The 23,121-nt window shown below is 40.0% G+C and overlaps 1 protein-coding gene across 1 annotated transcript; it reads right to left on the bottom strand.

The window, feature by feature from the left end:
• Positions 1-870: 870 nt before the first annotated feature.
• On the bottom strand, positions 871-21,511 carry BMP15 (bone morphogenetic protein 15). The gene is made up of 2 exons (XM_082445227.1): positions 14,443-21,511; positions 871-10,420 (listed from the first exon to the last, which is right to left on the bottom strand). Exons 1-2 carry the CDS (start codon positions 14,768-14,770, stop codon positions 9,564-9,566), a joined length of 1,185 nt encoding a protein of 394 aa, XP_082301353.1. The 5' UTR covers positions 14,771-21,511; the 3' UTR covers positions 871-9,563.
• Positions 21,512-23,121: the final 1,610 nt, after the last annotated feature.

The following is a 23,121-nucleotide window of genomic DNA, read 5'->3' as shown; positions in this document are numbered from 1 at the left end:
TTTAGTCACAGCAATCAGAGAAGAAAAAGAAATAAAAGGAATCCAAATCAGAAAAGAAGAAGTAAGCTGTCAGCGTTTGCAGATGACATGACACTATAAATAGAGAATCCTAAAGACTCTACCAGAAAACTTCTAGACCTAATCAATGAATTTGGTAAAGTAGCAGGACACAAAATGAATGCACAGAAATCTCTTGCATTCCTATACACTAATGATGAAAAATCTGAAAGAGAAATTAAGGAAACACTCCCATTTACCACTGGAGCAAAAAGAATAAAATACCTAGGAATAAACCTACTTAAGGAGACAAAAGACCTGTATGCAGAAAACTATAAGAAACCGATGAAAGAAATTAAAGATGATAAAACCAGATGGAGAGATATATGATGTTCTTGGATTGGAAGAATCAACATTGTGAAAATGACTATACTATGCAAAGCAATCTACAGATTCAGTGCAATCCCTATCAGATTACCAATGACATTTTTTACAGAACTAGAACAAAAAATCTTAAAATTTGTATGGAGAGAAAATAGACCCCGAGTAGCCAAAGCAATCTTGAAAAGAAAAATGGAGATGGAGGAATCATACTTCCTGGCTTCAGACAATACTACAAAGCTACAGTAGTCAAGACAATATGGTACTGGCACAAAAACAGAAATATAGATCAATGGAACAGGATAGAAAGCCCAGACATAAACCCACGCACCTATGGTCAACGAATATATGAAAAAGGAGGCAAGGCTATAAAATGGAGAAAACACAGTCTCTTCAATAAGTGGTGCTGGGAAAACTGGACAGCTACATGTAAAAGAATGAAATTCGAACACTCCCTAACACCATACACAAAAATAAACTCAAAATGGATTAGAGACTTAAATGTAAGACTGGACACTCTAAAACTCTTAGAGGAAAACATAGGCAGAACACTCTATGACATAAATCACAGCAAGATCTTTTTTAATGGAAAGTAAAACAAAAATAAACAAATGGGACCTAATGAAACTTAAAAGCTTTTGCACAGCAAAGGAAACCATAAACAAGACCAAAAGACAACCCTCAGAATGGGAGAAAATATTTGCAAATGAAGCAACTGACAAAGGATTAATCTCCAAGATTTAAAAGCAGCTCATGCACCTCAATATCAAAAAAACAAACAACCCAATCCAAAAATGGGCAGAAGACCTAAATAGGCATTTCTCCAAAGAAGATATACAGATTGCCAACAAACACATGAAAGAATGCTCAACAGCACTAATCATTAGAGAAATGCAAATCAAACTACAATGAGGTATCACCTCACACCAGTCAGAATGGCCATCATCAAAAAATCTACAAACAATAAATGCTGGAGAGGGTGTGGAGAAAAGGGAACCCTCTTGCACTGTTGGTGGGAATGTAAATTGATACAGCCACTATGGAGAACAGTATGGAGGTTCCTTAAGAAACTAAAAATAGAACTACCATACGACCCAGCAATCCCACTACTGGGCATATACCCTGAGAAAACCATAATTCAGAAAGAGTCATGTACCACAATGTTAATTGCAGCTCTATTTACAACAGCCAGGACATGGAAGCAACCTAAGTGTCCATCAACAGATGAATGGATAAAGAAGATGTGGCACACATATACAATGGAATATTGATCAGCCATAAAAAGAACCGAAATTGAGTTATCTGTAGTGAGGTGGATGGACCTAGATTCTGTCATATAGAGTGAGGTAAGTCAGAAAGAGAAAAACAATACCGTTTGCTAACACACATATATGGAATATTAAAAAAAAAAGTTCTGAACAACCTAGTAGCAGGACAGGAATAAAGACGCAGATGTAGAGAATGGACTTGAGGACATGGGGAGGGGGAAGGGTAAGCTGGGACGAAGTGAGAGAGTGGCATGGACATATATACACTACCAAATGTAAAATAGATAGCTAGTGGGAAGCAGCCACATAGCACAGGGAGATCAGCTCGGTGCTTTTTGTCCACCTAGAGGGGTGTGATAAGGAGGGTGGGAGGGAGACCCAAGCCGGAGCAGATATGGGGATATATGTGTATGTATAGCTGATTCACTTTGTTATAAAGCAGAAACTAACACACCATTGTAAAGCAATTATACTCCAATAAAGACGTTTAAGAAAAAATGAAATAGCCTATTATCTGGAGAATTTCCTATCTGTTGAACAAATGAATGAGTAGAGAAGACATGGAGCTATAGATCTCTGGCGAAAGTCACAGTGAAATGGGGCTAATAGAAGACCACTTCAGCAATCGTGCAGCAAGGAGCTCCAGAAATCCACTCAATAAAATCAGTAAGAACACTGCAAAAAATATATATTAAAAAAATCAACTTTTGGGGAATTCCCTGGTTGTCCAGTGGTTAGGACCCCGTGCTTTCACTGCCGAGGGCGCGCGGGTTCCATCCCTGGTCAGGGAACTAAGATCCCGCGGCACTGCATCCCCACCCTAAAAAAATCAACTTTTTCAGAATTCTGGATTTAACCAAAGGATTGCAACAATCCAAAAAGCAATTATTCAAGGAATATGACTAAACCTCCATGAGAATACTGAGCTGTATGGCATTTTAACTTGTTCTATTCTAATCCCCATCTCGTCACCTCCATAGTAGCCCTGAAAAATAACAGCCTGACAACAACCAGTAGTTGTGAAAATCTGTAGCCTAGAAGCCACTGGAGGGGGCAGACTGGGTTTGAGGTCCCCCAAAAGCCCCATTCCCAGAGAATTGTCACAATTTGACCTGTCTGGCAGTTCTTGGAAACACCCACTCACATGACTCATCATTATTTGCCCTGGCTCAGAGCTCACTGCACACAAAAAAGCCTTTTTTTGTTTTAATAGACTTTCTTTTTTTAAGAGCATTTTTGGTTTTAGAGAAAAACAGAAGAAAGTACAGAGAGTTTCCATATACTACCCTTCCTTCCTCTCCCCCCACCACAGTTTTCCCCTATTATTAATAGCTTGTATTATTGTGGTACACTTGTTACAGCTGAGGAACCAATATTGACACATTATTATTAACTAAAATCCATAGTTTACAGGAAGTTCACTCTTTCAGTTGTATATTGCATAGGTATTTTGACAAATACGTATGCCATGTATCTACCATTACAGTGTCATACAGAGGCATTTCACTGTCCTAAAAATACCCTATCCTCCATGTATGCATCCCCCACTTCCCTCCTTCTGAACCACTGGCAATCACTGATCTTTCTTACTGTTTCTATAGTTTTGCCTTTTCCTGAATGTCATATGAATGGAATCATACAGTATGTAACCTTTTCAGACTGGCTTTACTTAGCAATATGCGTCATAGCTCATTTATTTTTTATTGCTGAATAATATTACATTGTATACATGTACTAATTTGTTTATCCCATTTACCTATTAAAAGACATCTTGGTGGCTTCCAAGTTTTGGTAATTATGAATAAGGCTGCTGTAAACATTCACGTGCAGGTTTTTGTGTGGACATAACTTTTCAACTCATTTTAATAACAAGGAGTGTAGTTGCTGGATTGTATGGTGAGACTATGTTTAGCTTTGCAAGAACTGTCAGACTGTCTTCCAAAGCATCTGTACCATTTTGCATTCCTACCAGCAACTGGTGCTGTCAGCGTTTTGGGTTTTAATCATTCTAATAGTTGTGCAGTGGCATCTCGTTGTTTTAATGACGTATGATGTGGAACGTCTCTTCATATGCTTATTTGCCATGTATATGCCTTCTTTGATGAGGTTTCTATTCATATATTTTGCCCATTTTATAATTTGGTTGTTTGTTTTCTTACTGTTGAATTTTAAGAGTTCTTTGCATGTTTTGAATACAAGTCCTTTATCTAATATGTGTTTTGAAAATATTTCCTTCTAGTCTGTGGCTTATCTTTACATTCTCAACAGTGTCTTTTGCAGAGCAGAATTTTTAATTTTAATGAAATCCAACTTATCAGCTTTTTCCTTCTTAGACCATACTTTTGCTGTTACATCTAAAAAGTTATCATCAGGGCATCAGACAGATTCAGGTTAGGATCCAACTACCCACTCATTTGCTATGCTTTATGACTTTGGGCAAGTCTCCAGAAACCTTCGTTTCCACAAATGTAAAGTGAGATGATATTTGTTCAAGCCAAGATGAAATAAAATGATAAAAAGCCCTAAAAGAGCAAAAAGTAAAATATAGGAAAGAAATAAAAGTCATCACCAAAGCAAAGTTTACCTATGTTATCTTCTAGAAGTTTTATAGTTTGTGTTTGACATTTATGTCTATGCTCCATTTCCAATTAATTTTTGTAACAGGTATAATGTCTTTGTACAGATTCATTGTTTTGCATGCGGTTGTCCAGTTATTCTAGCACCATTTGTTGAAAAGATTATTTGTTATCCATTTAATTGCCTTTGCAGCTTTGTCAAACATTAGTTGACTATATTTGTGTGGGTCTATTTTGGGGTTCTCTATTCTATTCCATTAACCTATTTGTTTATTCTTTCACGAATAGCACACTGTGTTGATCACTATAGCCTTAAAGTAAGTATTGAAGTTGGGGAACTATGAAAAACCACAGTTAACAAATTTATTGGTAAAAGACTGACTGTTTTCCCTCTAAGATCAGGAAAAAGAATGTCTGTTCTCACTACTTCTATTCAACATTGTATTGGAGGTTCTAAATAGGGTAATTAGGCAAGAAATAAAGAAGAAATCCAGATTGAAGGAAGTAAAACTATATATATTCACAGATGACATGATCTTGTATATAGAAAATTCTAAGAAATCCATACGAACTATTACAGCTAATAAATGAGTTTAGTAAGGTTGCAGAGTACTAGTTCAGTATACAAAAATAAATTGTATTTCTATATACTAGCAATTAATGGCCTGAAAAAATCCTTTAATAATAGCATCAAAAAGAATAAAAAAACTAAGGAATGGATTTAAAGTGTGAGACATATACTGAAAAATGACAAAACTGTTGAAAAAATGAAAGAAGTCCTAAATAAATGGAAAGACATCTCATTTTTACAGATCAGAAGATAATAATATTAAGATGGCAATACTCCCCAAACTTATCTATAGATTCATTTCAGTCTGTAATCAAGAAAAACTCAGCTGGTATTTTTTTAGAAATTGAAAAGCTGATTCTAAAATTCATATGGAAATACAAGTGACCCAGAATAGCCTAAAAAATCTTGGTAAAGAGGAAAACATTTGGAGGAATCACATTTCCCAATTTCAAAACTTACACAAAGCTACAGTTATCAAGAGAGTGCTGTCTTGGCATAATAGACATATGGATCAATGAACAAAACTGAGAGTCTAGAAATAAACTCTGATGGTCAATTTTCGTCAAGAGTGCCAAGATAATTCGATGGGGAAAAAAATTAGTCTTTTCAACAAATGGTGCTGTGACTATTGGACATCAACATGCAAATTAATGAAGTTAGACCTTTACCTCACATAATATGCAAAAATTAACTAAAATGGATTAAACACCTAAACATTACAGCAAAAACTATAAAACACTTAGAAGAAGACATAGGTGTAAATTCTCATGATCTTGAATTATTCAATGTTTTTTAGATGACACCACAAGCGTAAGAACAAAAGATAAAAACAGATAAATTGGATTTCTTCCAAATTAAAAACTTCTGTGTTTCAGAGGACACCATCAGGAAAGTTGAGACAATCCACAGAATCAGAGAAAATATTTGCAAATCATACATCTGATAAGAGACTAACATCCAGAACATACAAAGAACTTTTACAACTCAACAATATGAGAAAACCCAAATAAAAACAAATGACTTGAATGGACATTTATCTTAAGAAGATATGCAAGTTGCAAATAAGCACATGAAAAGATGCTCAACATCATTAGTCATTAGGGAAATTCAATCAAAACCACAACGAAATACCACTTTACCTCCACTAGTATGGCTAAAATAAAAAAGGCAGACAAAAGAAGTGTTGGTGAGGATGTAGAGAAATTGAAACCCTCAGACATTTCTGGATTGTAAGATGGTACAGCCACTTTGGAAAACAGTTTAACAGTCCCTCAAAATGTTAAACATAGACATACCATATGATTCAGCCTTAATACTCCTAAGTATATATGCCAGAGGATTGAAAATATATGTCCACACAAAAACTTCCACATGAACATTCTTGTCAGCATTATTCATAATAGCTGAAGAGTAGAAGCAACTCAAATGCCCATCAACTGATGAATGGAAAAATAAAATGTGGTATATACTACAATGGAATTTTATTCAGGAAAAAAAAAAAGGAATGAACAACACAGATGAACTTTGAAAGCATAATCCTAATTTGAAGTAAGTCACAAAAAGCCAAATATTGCATGATTTGACTTGTATGAATATCCATAATCTATAGAAAAAGAAAATGGATTAATAGTTGCCAGGGGCTGGGGTCAGTGAAATGGAGATTAACTGCTGCTAATGGGCATGGGGTTTCTCTTTGCGGTGAAATCACTTTGTAGTGTTTTTTGCACAACTCTGAATATACTAAAAACCACTGAATTGAACACTTAAAAATGGTGGCTTCTATAGTATACAAATTATATCTCAATAAACCATTCTTTTTTTAAATGGGGCTAATAGCTCCTGCTTTATAGTGCTGTTGGGAGAATTAACTGAAGACATTTGAAAACTTACAAAATCAGGCACCCAAATATTTGGTGAAACTGAAGATAAATTTCACCTGCTTCCTAACTTTGCCCAGAATTGGACAAAATATACTACCTAGGTAAATGTAACAGAGCTCCAGGGTCAGAAGAAAGCTTAATCGCCTGCTCCTTTTGCACCCACACATTGAACAGAGTTCTGGCCTATTCACTGGGGGAGCTGGGACAAGGTGGACTTTGTGCTCTGCTTTCCCTTTCTGGACCAAGTAACTATTTCTCCCCACCCACCTGGGCACAATCCCATACACACACACTCCTTCACTAGCAAGCATGTCTCCTTCCTCCTAGAGAAAGGTTTGAGGTATAGATCTCTCACTTTGGACTTGAGAAAAAGTGCTGAGCTGAAAGAAATATTTCAAAAGAAAAGAATCCGTAACATCAGCCACAACTGATTCTGTCCTGCCAGTGTTTTCTTTGGGTATTCTGACAACTCAGGGCTTAATGGATAATGGGGCCAATTAACCCTGAGCCCTCCATAAACAGATTAAGTTTCAGACATATTCAGGACTCAAGGCTAGGAGACCATGATTTCCTGAAAATTCCAAAGAACACTGAGATGCTGAATTCAGAATCTGGTCCGGTGACCAAGGTCTGTATTCAGGCCTGTTAGGTATTTGTGCCTACCCCAGCTAGGCTGGGGGAGTGACTGGCCTGGAAGCCCATATTTACATTCCCATTTTAACTCCCAACATATATAACAATTCCATGAACTGCCTTACTCAAGAACACAGCTGTCACATTCTATTGTAATCTGAATCACGATTTTGAAATAATGGGGCACAAGAATTCATCTTACTTTATATACAAAGTATATCTTGTATTGCATTTATTCCAATGGAAAATGAGATGTGAACATTGAAATAGTCCATGTTAGGAAGGATGCGTCCCTCACAAAAAAAAAAAAGTGTGACTGTCCTATGTTTGTATCCATCAAGGACCTACTATGTGCCAGGCTCCAATAATATGGAAATGGATAAAACACAGTTGAAACTCTCAAAAGGAGCTCCATCTTTTGGCAACAAAGACAGTTACAACAGAGTGTGTTAAAGGAAAGCAAATAATGCTGTGAGCACAGAGAGGGAGATCCTACCTGAGTCTGGGGTATTATGGGGGCATTGAGATGAAGAGAAATGCCTGAGCCTATTCCTAAAGATACAGTAAAGAAGACAGATGGACAAAAGGATGTTAAGGAATAGCTCCTCAGGCAGCAGAATAAAATTTGTGTATTTATAGACATGTAAGGTGTTTAGCCTAGCTGGAACCAATTTAAGGGGGTGGTAAAAATGAGTTAATCTACAATGGATACGGGAGAAAGAGATAGGGATTTACATTTGGCAAATATATGAAGCCACCCTAAATCAGTCCCATTCCACTGATAATGACCATAAGACTAGTCAAGGAACAGTTGGGCAGGGGAAATGCCTTACTGGGCTTCCTCAGCGGGGCCCTTTGGTGAGGGCTGATTGCTAGCAGGGCTGCCTTAAGAGAGAACTTCATTGGCGCCTCCAGCCCCACCCTGGGGGATTAGGGTTGAGTTCCTGGCCATAGCTAAAGGGAACAAATGAAATAAATCCCTTCCACCCACTCTCTCCCAATCCCCAAAACATTCAAGATTTTCTTTAACAGCAAAAAATGATTTATTTGCAACACAGCCCAGTCCCCATCATTTCAATACAGCACAGGAGTAGGAAAGAGTCACACTGCAAGCATCATTTAGTCCAAGGCAGAGCTCCATGCCTCCCAATACAGCAAGCCCATCTCCCCCAGAGACCCATGCCCGGAGCCCAGCTGAACACACAAACAGGCAAGCTCAGAATGAAGAGGGCCCCAGGCCTCATCACATTTCACCCTTCCCCCACAGCCCTTTTAAGCTTCCTAACTGCAGCCATCTACCCCCTCCACTTCCAACCAGGCCAAGTCCCAGCCTCCGAGCCACCAGGGAGCTTTCTTTGTGGGATCATTAGCAGGGGTTTAAGGGTTACCTAAAATGAGAAAATACCCTGTGAAATCTATTGTTCCATAGAAAGTTTAAAATGACTCACCCATACATAATCCTAATCAGCAATGACAGCTCTTCATCTCTTCACTATAGACACAGGCGATTTTGAAGTGACTGTCATCTCAGCTCCATACACATTTCCCTACTGGCCTTATTAAAGACTGCTCTCCTCACCCTAGGGTATAAAGGAAACCCAGGTATTTCCCCCAGGTTCAGAGCCTGAGAGGAAAAGCCCTGATGGCTTAGAAAAAGATTCCCTTCCTTCTGTTCCCCTCAAAAGATTTTTATGGAGATTATTGCTTAAAAGTTTTCTAGTCCATCTGAGAAACGGTTTTAGATTTAGAGGGAAATCCAAACACAGAAGCAGGCAGTCTTTCCGATAAGGTACTAGTTTCTAGGATTCAGGAGGCAAGGAAGAGGAGTATAAAATCTCAAGTTGCTTTCTTCACCCCAAATCTTCTAGATCCTCAGAAGCTGGACTCTAGGACGATTCCACCTCTCCCAGGACTTGGCAGTACGATTCCTAAAGTTCTACCATCATGGACTGGTGACGTTTGACAAAGTCACAATAAAAAAAAGACAAGGAAATAGAGAGGGCCTCTCCAAAGGAAGATCTTAAACATTAAGGGCTCTGACTAATGGTCAAAACATACTGATGTTTGATATCAGAACTATTTTTATAAAGTAAGGAGCTCATAAGTAGGGGAAGAGACGTAAGTAACAACACTGAAGGCAAGGAGTAGAGCCTATAGATTGGGTAGAGCATCACTTGCAGCTTTAACATTAATATTAGTTTATTTTAAACCCTTTTCTAATTTCTCAGGCAAACCTGAGCTAGCTGTACTTCTGCTATCACCTGCACGTGCAGGACTGGGCAATCATATCTTCATATTCCTTGTACAGGATACTCCCATTTGCTTCAATAAGAAGAATGCTAATGGGAACATACTTATAAGGGACACAGGAGGGCTGAGGGACGCTCTGGTCCACCAGCTCATTGACAAGGTTCTGGATGATGGCATGATTGGGAGAATTGAGACCATAGTGTAGTACCCGAGGGCAGACTCCCTTACAGTAGTTTGGGGTATAGAGATGGGGAGCAATGATCCAGTGATCCCAGCCCAGCTGCTGGAAGCTGACTTGGAAAGGGTGGAGGGAACACTGGTTACTTTCAGGCCCATCACTCTCCCTGGAGCGGCCAGGAACCTCAGATGCAATACTGCCTGCTTGACGAGCCCTCCGCAAGAGAAGAGAAGGGTCTCTTTCCGTAAACTCTTCCAGGCCTCTGGGGAGAAGTTTGGCCTTCTGAACACTCTGAGTGTCATTGAAATAGAGTAACAAGAAAGCAGTGTCCAAGGATGAAGTGCCATGCCACCGGAACTCAAGAACCTCGCTACCTCTTGGCTGCTGACACAGGAAGCGGAGTCGTAGAACCCTGCGCCCCTTGTGATTCCAGAGTTTTTGCCCAACATGTTGCGTGATATCCATCTCTGTCCAAGCTTCGGGCAGCAGGGAAGGCTTTGAGGAGCCTCTTCCTGAAGAAGAAAAGTGATCGGTTGGGCTTTTCTGGACCCAGGGCTCCACATGGCAGGAGAGGTGGGAGTGAGCTAGGTGAAGTTGATGACGGTAAACCACAGTGGCTCTGACTAGTTGGTATGCTACCCGGTTTGGTCTCAGAGGAAAGTCCAGGGTCTGTTTGTGCCAGGGGCCTGCATCAGTAAGAGGGAACAAGAGCAGAGCATTAGCTTCTTACCTCCTAGCCTGAGTCTCGCTCACAAACCTGCTCAGTGCAAACTGACAAGCAGCCCTAAAATGAATTCAAGATCATAATAATAGCTATCATCTATTGAGCACTTACTAATGTATTAGATGCTTTACATGCATTAGCTCTTGAATCTGCAAGAGCCTTATGAGATAGTTATTTTCCCCATTTTGTAGACAAGGAAATTGAAGCTCAGAGAAGCTATGCCAGAGGACACACAGCCAGTGTGTTAGAATAAAGATTTGAGCCCAAGTATTTTTCCCTTAAGAAGACAAATTGTGTCTAACTTTTAGATCACTCACAGCACCAGGCTGAGAAAAACACCTCAAATGCAGAATTGTGTGTATATATTGTATGTATTAATAGCTGACTATTAAAAGTGACCAATTAGGAGGGTCATTGAGACATACATGAATAACAAATCCTCATGCTATATCACTATACAGATGCAGCTTTAGGGTGACAGTCCAATACTGGGGGCTATGGTCCGCCATCACTTCAAATCCAGGGCTGAGATGGCACAAAATAATTTTGTCTATCCACTCCTAGTGGGGGCAGGTATTTACCATTTCTGCCTTCTATTTGAATTTGTTCTTGAGCAGCTATTCCCTTCTTGGGCCGTTTTCCCCCTTAACCCTCAGTCTCTCCCTTTTCCATTCCTTACTGGAAATGATTCTTCATTTACCCCATTCATTGTAAATACCACTTTCAACAAGGCCCTGTTCATGTAAATATTTCGTTAGCTAAGAAGTCTACTTAGAAGCTACATGCCTCTTAGTGATTAAGAGTTTTAATCTAAACTGTGATGCTGACACCCAGTGGCCAAAGGGTTGGAAAGCTGGGCCTGCAGTGCTCTGACCTTCTGCGCCCTCTCCTGGCAAAGGTCAAGAGCAACAATTACAAAAACCACGCACAGCAAGAAAAAGCCTTCTGTCATCTTCAAACATCAGTAAACATTCCCATGTTAATTTACATATTATTCACCTAACCTTCCTTCTCCACTGAATCCACGAGCCTGGAATTCTTCATAGGCCTGGGACGTTCAACATAGAAACTCTTTAATGTTTTGATGCATCAGGATTTTTTAAATATTATGTATCTAAGTTTCAGGTGTAAAGCATCATAATTCAACATCTGTGTACATTACAGTGTTATCACAACACAAGCCTAGTTACCATCATCTGTTACCACACAGTTGACTCCCTTCACCTATTTCACCCACTAACCCCCCAACCCCTTTCCCTGGTGGTAACCACTAATCTAATCTCTCTATCTGAGTTTGTTTTTATTTTTTTTGTTCATTTGTTTTGTTTTTTTATATTCCACATATGAGTGAAATCACACATCAGGATTTTTTTTTAAGTTCATGTTCCAACTCATGCTTAATACACCCTCAAGTTTGGGGCACTTGGATATCATTCAGACAAGGCCCAAGCCAGGCTTGTATTTGCTTTCTCAAATTACTCCATACTCCCATCCTACAATAATCTTTCCAAGAGACCCACGCATACATCTGCCCCACCCTGCCTGAAAAGGAATCCAAACCCAGCCTCTAACAGGCTGTCTGGTGAGGAACTGCCCTTTCCTTTCAGACCCTGACATCACATATTTCCTGAAGCAGGGTGGGGTTGCTAAGGATCAGAGCCAAGAAGGGTCTGCTCAGAACTTTTCAGGGAAATGGCTGACTCACACATCCTGTGTGATTGAACCTGGAATAGCTCTCCAGGCAAGCTTGATTCAGCTGGGTCATCTCCTGATGGAAAGATCAGGCCCAGCTCTCTTGTCATCCATTTCTGGATCCTTTCCAGAGTCCCTAGATGCCAGTGTGTCCCACAGGCAGACCAGGGTACTGGCCTAATTCTAGGCATCTTCCTTTCTAGCCTCATATCGTCTGTACAGAATTGATTTGTGCAGCTTCCGGTTGCACTTGGGAGTGAAACCCAGATCCCTTGTAATGACCTCTGAGTCTCATATCCCATTGCTCTCCACAGTCTCACTAGGTTCCAACCATCCTGATCTTCTTTCTGTTCTTCAAGTCGGACAAGCTTCTTTCCACCCTTTAGGCCTTTGCACATGCTGTTCCCTCTGCCTAGATCAGACTTCTCCCTCCTCTTCTCATGCAGAGCTTCTTATCTTACAGGCCTCAGCTCGAATATCACCTCTTCAAAGATGCCTCCCCTGACAATCCCATGCAAAGGGAAGATCTCGTTGCTATTCTCTATCAAAACCACCTATTTCATTCTTTGATAGCATTTACCACAATTTACAACTATCTGTGTTTACTTACTTGTCTCACCCATGAGAACCATGCCTATCTTGATCATATTCCGCCACCTAGTACAATGCCTAGCACTTAGCAGTTACCAAATAAATATTTGTTGAGTAAATCTCCACCCACACCAAGTTATCTTCTTTTTCCTTAATCAGAATGCATTCCCCTCCTTGTATGCATAATCTCTTTACTCCTTACGCAAAAGTCCAGCTCAAATGCCACCTCCTCAATGAGGCCTTCCGACTGTCTCACTGCTTCCCTCCCCTTGCACTAAGCAGCAACCTATTTCTTCTTTGGATTCCCGGAAGCCCTGCTGCTTATCCTTTTCAAAGCATTTGCCACACTGCACCACCACTGTGTGATTACTTATCTATCTATTCTACCATAGTGGGGGCTCCTAGAGGTCAGGGGAGCGGTTATTTGCCTCTTTATACCCAACCCAAACACAGTGCTTGGTGCTCAATTAAAATCTGTTAAGCAGTCAGCACAACAGGGTAATTAAAAGCACAGGCTCTGGAGCCTGAAACCCTGGGTTAGAAACCCAGCTCTGTTAATTACTAGCTGTGTTACATTGAGCCTCAGTTTCTTCACCTATAAAATGGGTATGTTCATAGTACCTACCTTGTATGATAGTGGGGAGGATTAATGAAAATAATGTTTGCAAAGTACTTTGCCCAATGCCTGGCACATGGTAAGCTCACACTAAAGGTTAGCTTAGGGAAATGGTAGTTGTTTTACTTGGAGGGAAGGAGGGTAAATCGTGTCTGTTGTCATCGCTGAGACTAGCAAAGGCTTAAGACTGATCTCACCAGGTTCCCAAGATTTCCCTGAATGATGGCTTTCTGCATTTCATAGAGAGCCCCACACTGCAGGAGCCCACTACTGCCCTGGAACAATGTCTAATGCAGATGTTTAAAGCAGAAGCAACCATAATGGGAACAAAGAAAACTCCAAAATACATTTGGTACCAAAAACCCAAAGTAGCAACCACAGTCTGAATAGAAAAAGTGTTTGGTGTACAAGGATATCAGGGTACCACATTCAAACACAAGTAGTTACGGACAGACTTGAACTCAAATCCTGTCTCTGCCACCCACTGTCCTTGTGACCTCTGCAAGTTATTTAACTTCTGTGTTTTACTTTTCTTATCTTTAAAAATTAGGCTAAGTGCTCCAGGACAGCTAATGAGAGTAGCTCTCATTAAGGATTAAATACGATAGCAGATGCTCATGGAGCCAGGTATACAGGCTCTCAGATGTAAGCCTGTTTCTGTCCTTTCTGAGGCCTTGTAAATTTCCCCACTTCAGCATCCTGTACCCTTTGCCTTCTAAGAATAAAACAACACAAACAGCCCTGCACAGGAACATATATGGCTATTTCTCAATTATAGCTTTCAGTGATATAACAAGCATTAAGACTTTCTTTGAAAGATAGGAGCTGACACATCACTCAGTTGCCCTGGGGCCTGGAAGAGCTTCCTCAGGTAGGCCCCAAGGCAATCTGTTCTTAAATTGGGCCCCTGAAGGGAAGCAGGCTTGGAGCCAGCTTCTCCCAAGTTTGCCATCTTTTGAAAACCAAGCCTGAGAAAACCACCTTCCGGGCAATGAAGCCTGACAGTAAACTCGCAGATCCCCTTTTCTCTACGCTCTTCTTCCCCATTTTTCTCCCCTCCAGGACAATATGGTATGATAACTCACCTCTGAGAGGTCTTGCTACATTAGCCAACGGCCTCACCAGCCTCACCATGGTGGCCCCAATGGTGCGGTTCTCCCTAGGGTGCCCACTCTCATCAGCTGAATGCTGGTACAACTCCAGCATATACCGCAAGGGAGGCCCCAGGACCCGTGGCTTCCTCTCCTGCTTGCCAGGGGCTTCTTCTAGCAGCTCCCAAATCAGGGGCAAGGTAGGGGCCTCAGGCAGGAGGGCAACAGAAGGCTGCCCTACCTGTACCATTTGGACCCCGTGTTCCATAAAAAACACCAGTCCCCAAAGAAGAAGGATTCTAAGGATGCTCAGGAGGACCATCTTGAAAGGCTTGGTGTTCAGCAACACTTTCCGGCACAAGCCCAAAGGACGCCACTCTGACCCTTTCCTTTCACAAAGGTAACAGCATCCAGGCTCCACTACCACAAAGGATAGGGCAAGAAAAGATGAAAGGCAGGCAGGCAGGTTCTATGTTGCTTCCTCTAGGAGGATCTCCTGGACCAAAAGGAGGTCTTCTAAATTGTCCTCTTTGCATCAAAACAAACAGAAACGCAGGTGGGACAAGGCAGCATGCCCCTCCTGCTCTCCAGGGCCAGGAACAAGACAGCACTTAAAAGGAGAGGTCCATCCCAGGACCTGCTCCCTTACCTTATCCACTAGGATGAAAAGAAGCAGCCCTATCCTGCTCCACTCCAGAGCTTTAAAGGCAGCCTCTTAATCAGTCCTTAAAGGGCCAGAGGCCTCCTGCTCCCATCCCACTTCCATGCAGTACTTTTCCTAATGCAGCATTTCCCAAAATGTGGTCTCCTAAGGACTTGCAGTGAGACTATCTGAGGTGATTGTTAAGAATTCAGGCTCCGGGGCCCAGCCCAAAACATGAACTCTCTGAGGGTAGGCTCCAGAAATCTGAATCTTAAATCCTCCAAGAAGTTCCCACTAAAATATGGGAACCTCTGTGTGAGTATGGCTGCTGGAGCTTGAAGAAGATGCCTTAACAGTGGTTCTCAATCTTGACTCTGCACTGAAATCACCTGGGGAGTTTTAACTACTATGGATTCCTGGGTACCATCCCCAAAGATTCTGATGTTGTGGGTCTGGGGTGTTACAAGGGCATCAGGATTTTTTAAAGTTCTGCAGGTGATTTTAATGCGCAGCCAGGTTTGAGAACTCTGACTTAGAATTTTCTGGTTTCCCCATGGAAGGTGTTGAGATCCTGAGTGGGCTTCATCAGAGAAGCCTGGGGCAGTGGGAGATGAATCTGGAAGTTGGCTGGGAGCTGACCTAGCTTGGCTGGTTAATGGAGGCATCAGGGCTGAGCCAGTTGAGGTTACCACAGACCAGGATTCTTCAGAAAAGTGGTAGGTGTAGTGCTGGCCCTGTCCAAGTAGAATCAGTTTGCTGGGGCTCTAAGGAGAAGGTGGGGCAGGAGGTCAAGACGTGGCTCTTGTGGAACAGGCATGGACTTTGTAAACAGACAGACCTGTGATTCTGTCTCTTATTAGCAGTCATTTAACCTCTCCAAGGCAAATCTCTTCATCTCCCTGAGCCTCAGTCTCCTCACCTGTAAAATGGAGATAATATGTTTTATCTCATAGCTTGTTGTGAGGATACAAGGAAATAATCTGTGTTAATTCCACAAAACCTAATTAGGCATATGATATATGGTTACATGCTAGAAATTGTTTCCTTCCTCTGTTTTTTCTAACATGGCCTTGGTCCCTGGCATGTATTGTAAAACAAAAGATATGGGCCCTCTAGTTCTGGACTCAAATCCCAAGTCAACAACCCATTAGCTGGTGACCTCAAGCAAGGTTACTCCCAGACTGAGTTTCTTCATTTGTACTGCTGGCTCCTACAGAGAGTTGTTGTGAGTGTTGTATTGTGTACAATGACATACAAGTAAGGGATATAAGCAGATGATTCACAATAGGCAAAACCTGAATGGCCAAAACATGAAAAGATGTAAAAGAAATCAGAAAAATGCAATTTAAAACCACATGTGCTTCCACACCCATTGAATTGGCAACATATTAAAAGTCTGATGCTATTAAATCCAGGTGAGGATGTAGAATGCAGGTAACTCTCTTACACTGCTGGTGGGAATGTGATTTGGTACAATTGTTTTAGAGAGCAATCTGGCATTACCTCTACTGAGTTTGAAGATGTGCAATTCAGATATTGCTACTAGTGCTAGAACAGTAGCTTTTAGATATTTTGGTCTGTGATTCACAGGAATAAATATATTTTACATCAGACCCAATATAAACACAAGCACACACACACACACACACACACACACACACACACATATCTGAAGTAAACATTTCCTGAAACAATTTTTATCTTTCCAACATGTTGGGAGGGATAATATATCATGATGGGTAAGAACACAGCTCTGGAGTCAGGATCCTAATTTCAAACTCCAGCTCTACCACTCATTAGCTTGACTTCGGGTAAGTTACTCAACTTCTCTGTGCCTCAGTTTCCTCATCTGTGAAATGGAAACCATAGCCTCTCTCTGCTTCAATTTTCTAATATATATGTAAAATGAGGTTAATCAAAAGACTTACCTCATAGGATTTTTGTGAGTACTTAATGAGTTAACACATGTAAAGCACTTAAAAGAGTGCCTGGCACAAAGTAAGTACTAGACAAAGGTTAATTATTATTACATTTGATGCAAATTGTGCTCTCCAGAAAGCTGGGCTCACCCTGAAGTGCTAGTTCTGACCTCATATGAGCTGTGGAGAGGTGGCCCATAAGTTTCTTTGTCCTCCATGTCCACACCGCTTCTCCCTGCTTCCTTTCCCCCTTCTCTGCCTCCCGACATTCTCTTTGGCCCTTGACCTCTGTTACCAATTTAAACTTCCTATTTTCTATCCAACATAACTCAGTAAAAGAGCAAGTTATCAGGACAACTAGCAAAGGATCCATACAAGAGTTCCCAGCACAGTTTTCTTTGATGTTTCTGTGGTATTTGAGTGGGATTATATACGTCAAGAACATTTTTCTGCCATAGTAGTGAGATTTTGATACAGGATCAAAAGAAGTAAAAAGAGACAACATATTCACTGGAAATAACATGATTTGGGTTAGAATTCCTGGTTCTGCCATTTTTGTTTGTTGCTTAACCTCTCTGCATCTCAGCTTTCTTAACTGTAAATTTGGAATATTCTTTAGGGCTGTGGTGAGATTTAAATGAGATAATGTATACAAAGTATTAGCATATAGATACTCTTAAATAAATGTTAAAATTTATCATTAATAACCTATGATTTTAAACTGTATGTAAAGTGTAACTGACTGAAGGAAATATCTACTCAGCATCCTTCTAAAGTTCAGCTGAATTTTTATTCCATCCCTCTACTCACCAGGGCTTCAGAAGACTCACCTGAATGAATAGGTCAGCTTTCTTATTTTCAGAAAAAGATCCCAAAACTAACTCCATTCTTACCACCAGAGTTGAAAGAAGCTGACATGATTATTTCCTGGAAATGCCCCCTGGTGGGCCCGATGTATGCTACTGCCCCAAACCCCCAGAAGAGGGCACCAACTGTCTTTCCAGCCTTTATGGTTGGAGGGGTGGGGTGGAGTGGAGGGGCAGGTTATAGGTGATTGGAACAGGATCTACTAAATGATATTTACCAGGCCTTTCTGCTTTAGAAAAAGCCAGTATGTGAAAACACTAATTATTTAAATTGGACAGTTTAGGAGGTGATTATTGACATGACTAAAAGGGTTCTTGACACAACAAAATAGGTCACCACGAGTTGCTTTGAGCAGCAGGAAACCTTAATGCACATTGTGGGTTAACTTTTCAAACTATGATATGCTGGGCACACTGGTAAAAGGCATGAAATTTACAAAAGAATAGATTTTTATCCAATTTGGGGGAGCATGGGTATTGTTTAAAGTCCATATGTACTTTAAACATCATCTTTTACATGATTATAATTTACATTTCCTTACAATTGTGTTCATTCAACAAATATCTAATAAGTACCTCCTATGTGGTTGTGTAAGGTGTTAAGGGTACAGGCCTATTGCCAGACTGCCTGGGTTCAAATTCCAGCTCTACCACTTAACTAGCTTGGTAATTTTTGCAATTGACTTAACCTCTCTGTACCTCAGTTTCCTCATCTAATAACAAGAATAATAATAGCAATATTTTAGAAGACTGTTGTGAAGATTAAATGAGTCAATGCATATAATAAGCATACTATGTTCTAGATACTGTACTAGACGCTAGGAGTACAGAAATTAATAAGACAAGTTCTTGGTCTTTAACACTCCCAGTACTATGCTTGGCACTGCAGTAGGTTGGGGGACACCACGATCAAACAGTTTCTATCTCAAGAAGATAACAACCTTGATAGAGACATAAAAGATAGGAAATATTTCCCATAACCATGATATTTCCTCTGATTACTCTTCTGAGTTCTTAAAATATGGACCTATTTTCTAGATGTTCTGTTAAAAAAATCATTTTCCTTAAAACAGAGAGTATGGTATATTTTATAGAAATATTTATTTATTTGACACTAGACTGTATCATTTTACATATTATATCTCATTTTATCTTCATCTCAACTCTGTGAGTTAAGTATTATATTCCCATTTATAGGTAAAGAAGTTGAAAATCAGAAAAGGAAACTTGTCCAAGGTTGTACAGCTCACAAATGGTGGAATCCACTGGGATTTGGACCCAACTCAGAGGATACTTCAGAGCCCCTCTCTTTGTATCTTGTAGGTTGCTATATAAGCTGCCAATGAACATTTAGCCCCTTAAGAAGACTCAGTTCCCCAATAAGATAATCCCACAAGGATTCCTGAGTACAGAATTTTAACTCTCATCATTGCTTATAGACCATATCATTTCCAGACAACTAGAAGACCAGGTTTTCTTTTAGCCAAGTAAGCAAGCGAGAGCTAAGTAAGAGCTAAGCATGATACACTCTGAAGTTCCTTTTGGCCTCAGAGACACCTGCTGTCTTTGGAGCTTTTGGTCATTTTTGGGTAATCAAGTCATCAGTAATCATTGACCGTATTCCCATTCTATGGCCTCCCTCTGTTTGGTCCCAGTAGCTACTTGTATTTCTTTAATTTGATAATAAAGGAAATAACTAGGTAACTCATTTCCCACATTAAAGGTAGGGAGACTGTGCTTCCCCTGAAAGACCTGCAGAGACTGGTTGCATACGTATCACTCCATCTTCTATTGTATGTCAGCTTCGCAGGGATTGGCATGGCTGAATACAAATGGATCCTGAGCCACAACAACTCAGTACAAGGAAGACATTCTGGATACTTGGGACAGGGAAGAAGGATGTTAAGAGTCACCTCTTCAAAGATTCAGCAGCCATTCTGCTCTGCAGGTCTACAAGCCCTGCTCTCATCATAAAAGTAGAGTCTGGTGTTAAAAAGGGAAAGATCTAGAGCATGGACCTAAGCCAAGCACTTGAGATCAACAGTGGGGAGTATAAGGGCTTTTCTTATTTTATTTATTTATTTTTATTGGAGTATAGTTGATTTACAATGTTGTGTTAGTTTCAGGTGTACAGCAAAGTGAATCAGTTATAATTCTTTTCCCATATAGGCCATTACAGAGTACTGAGTGGAGTTAAGGGATTATTTTAGAATGGTCACTTTCTCTCTCTAAATAAATTGTTGACACTGTCTTGCTGAGTCAGACAGGGCTAGAAATGACTTTATCTAACTTTTCACTTCTGACGTCAGGAAGAAAACGTGCAGGTTGATGTTTCTTCTGTCCATAAGAAGTATTCCCTTCCCCTACTACTATGGCAAGACTTCTGGAAAGACCAGAGCATAAGCCCCCATTGACCTGGAAGCCAGAATCTGGGACACAGACACTGTGGGTCATGAGGTTTGGAAGTACAGATTCCTTGTCTCACCTTTTACACCTTAGACTCTAAGATTTACTGCTCCACTGGGGCCATGAGGAGAGTCCAGTTCCATCTCTCACCCTGAAACAGAAAGTTGAAGGAGAAGCAAATTTGTGAAAGATAAATTAGTTGCATAAACTTGGAGACATCCCCAAACTTCAGCCAAATTTCAAAGCAGACTTCAAATCTTTTGGATTCTCAGGAAAATCTAGTGACCACTTTAAGGCTATTTTTCTTTTTATCTCTTCTCAGGTTAAGGAAAAGCTGGTAGATTCTATTTAACATAATATTGGAAGTCCTATCCACAGCAATCAGACCAGAAAAAGAAATAAAAGGCATCCAAGTTGGAAGGGAAGAAGTAAAACTGTCATTTTGCACATGACATGATACTATATATAGGAAACCCTAAAGTCTCCACCAAAAACTATTAGAACTAATAAACAGATTCAGTAAATTTGCAGGATACCAAATTAATATACAGTAATCTGTTGCTTTTATATATACAAATAGTGAATATCAGAAAAAGAAAGCAAGAAAACAATCTTGCTTAAAATCACGTCAAAAAGAATAAAATATCTAGGAATAAATTTAACTAAGGAGGTGAAAGACCTATACCCTGAAAACTATAAAGCACTGATGAAGATATGAAACCATAAAACTCCTAGAAGAGAACATAGGCAGAACACTCTTTGACATAAATTGTAGCAATATTTTTTTATCAGTCTCCTCAAGCAAAATGAACAACAGCAAAAATAGACAAATGGGATCTAATTAAAAGTAGCACAGCAAAGGAAACCATTGAGAAAATGAAAAGACAGCCCATGGAATGGGAGAATATAATTTGTAAATGATATGACCAAGAGGGGTTAATGTCCAAAATATATAACCAGCTCATACAAATATCAAAAGTATTAAAATATCAAAAAACCCAGACAACCTGATTAAAAGATGGACAAAAGACCTGAATAGGCATTTCCCCAAAGAAGACATACAGGTGGTCAACAGGCACATGAAAAAATGCTCAACATCGCTAACCATCAGAGAAATGCAAATCAATACCACAATGAGATATCACTTCACACCTGTCAAAATGGCTATCATCAGAAAGAACACAAATAGGTTGCTTCCATGTCCTGGCTATTGTAAATAGAGCTGCAATGAACATTTTGGTACATGACTCTTTTTGAATTATGGTTTTCTCAGGGTATATGCCCAGTAGTGGGATTGCTGGGTCATATGGTAGTTCTATTTTTAGTTTTTCAAGGAACCTCCATACTGCTCTTCATAGTGGCTGTATCAATTTACATTCCCACCAACAGTGCAAGAGGGTTCCCTTTTCTCCACACCCTCTCCAGCATTTATTGTTTGTAGATATTTTGATGATGGCCATTCTGACCGGTGTGAGATGATATCTTATTGTAGTTTTGATTTGCATTTCTCTAATGATTAATGATGTTGAGCATTCTTTCATGTGTTTGTTGGCAATCTGTATATCTTCTTTGGAGAAATGTCTATTTAGGTCTTCTGCCCATTTGTGTATTGGGTTGTTTGTTTTTTTGATATTGAGCTGCAAGGGCTGCTTGTAAATTTTGGAGATTAATCCTTTGTCCATTGCTTCATAGCAAATATCTTCTCCCATTCTGAGGGTTGTCTTTTCGTCTTGTTTATGGTTTCCTTTGTTGTGCAAAAGCTTTTAAGTTTCATTAGGTCTCATTTGTTTATTTTTGTTTTTTTTTCCATTTCCTTAGGAGGTGGGTCAAAAAGGATGAATGGATAAAGAAGATGTGGCACATATATACAATGGAATATTACTCAGCCATAAAAAAATGAAATTGAGTTATTTGTAGTGAGGTGGATGGACCTAGAGTCTGTCATACAGAGTGAATTAAGTCAGAAAGAGAAAAATAAATACCGTATGCGAACACATATATATGGAATCTAAAAAAAAAAAAAGGTCATGAAGAACCTAGGGGCAAGACGAGAATAAAGACACAGACCTACTAGAGAATGAACTTGAGGATACGGGGAGGGGGAAGGGTAAGCTGGGACAAAGTGAGAGAGTGGCATGGACATATATACACTACCAAATGTAAAATAGATAGCTAGTGGAAAGCAGCTGCATAGCACAGGGAGATCAGCTCAGTGCTTTGTGACCACCTAGAGGGGTGGGATAGGGAGGGTGGGAGAGAGGGAGATGCAAGAGTGAGGGGATATGGGGACATATGTATATGTATAACTGATTCACTTTGTTATAAAGCAGAAACTAACACACCATTGTAAAGCAATTATACTCCAATAAAGATGTTAAAAAAAAAGATGTTAAAAAAACAAAAAAGAAAGAAAGAACACAAATAACAAATGTTGGCGAGGATGTGAAGAAAAGGGAAACTTTGTACACTGTTAATGGGAGTGTAAATTGGTGCAGCCACTATGGAAAACAGTATGGAGGTTCCTCAAAAAAGTAAAAATAGGACTGCCATATGACCCAGCAGTTCCACTCCTGCGTATAATATATCTGAAGAAAACAAAAACACTAATACATGCACTCCAATGTTCATAGCAGCACTATTTACAGTTGCTAAGATATGGAAGCAACCTAAGTGTCCATCAATGGGTGAATGGATAAAGAAGATGTGGCACATATATGCGATGGAATATTACTCAGCCATAAAAAGAATGGAATTCTGCCATTTACAACAATGTGGATGGACCTAGAGAGTGTTGTGCTTAGTGAAATAAGTCAGACAGAGAAAGACAAATACTCTGTGA

Source organism: Balaenoptera physalus (assembly GCF_965194825.1).
Source record: "Balaenoptera physalus genome assembly, chromosome: X".
NCBI lineage: Eukaryota > Metazoa > Chordata > Mammalia > Artiodactyla > Balaenopteridae > Balaenoptera > Balaenoptera physalus.
The sequence above is the reverse complement of the archived record's forward strand: the minus strand, read 5'-3'. Positions and strand labels throughout refer to the sequence as shown.

What these genes read in the sequence shown, in the direction of transcription:
- BMP15 (XM_082445227.1), bottom strand. Translation starts at nt 14,770, where the DNA reads ATGGTCCTCCTGAGCATCCTTAGAATCCTTCTTCTTTGGGGACTGGTG. An exon ending in TGTAGCAAGACCTCTCAGAG is followed by an intron (nt 10,421 to 14,442) that starts GTGAGTTATCAT and finishes TTACTGATGCAG; the next exon opens with GCCCCTGGCACAAACAGACC.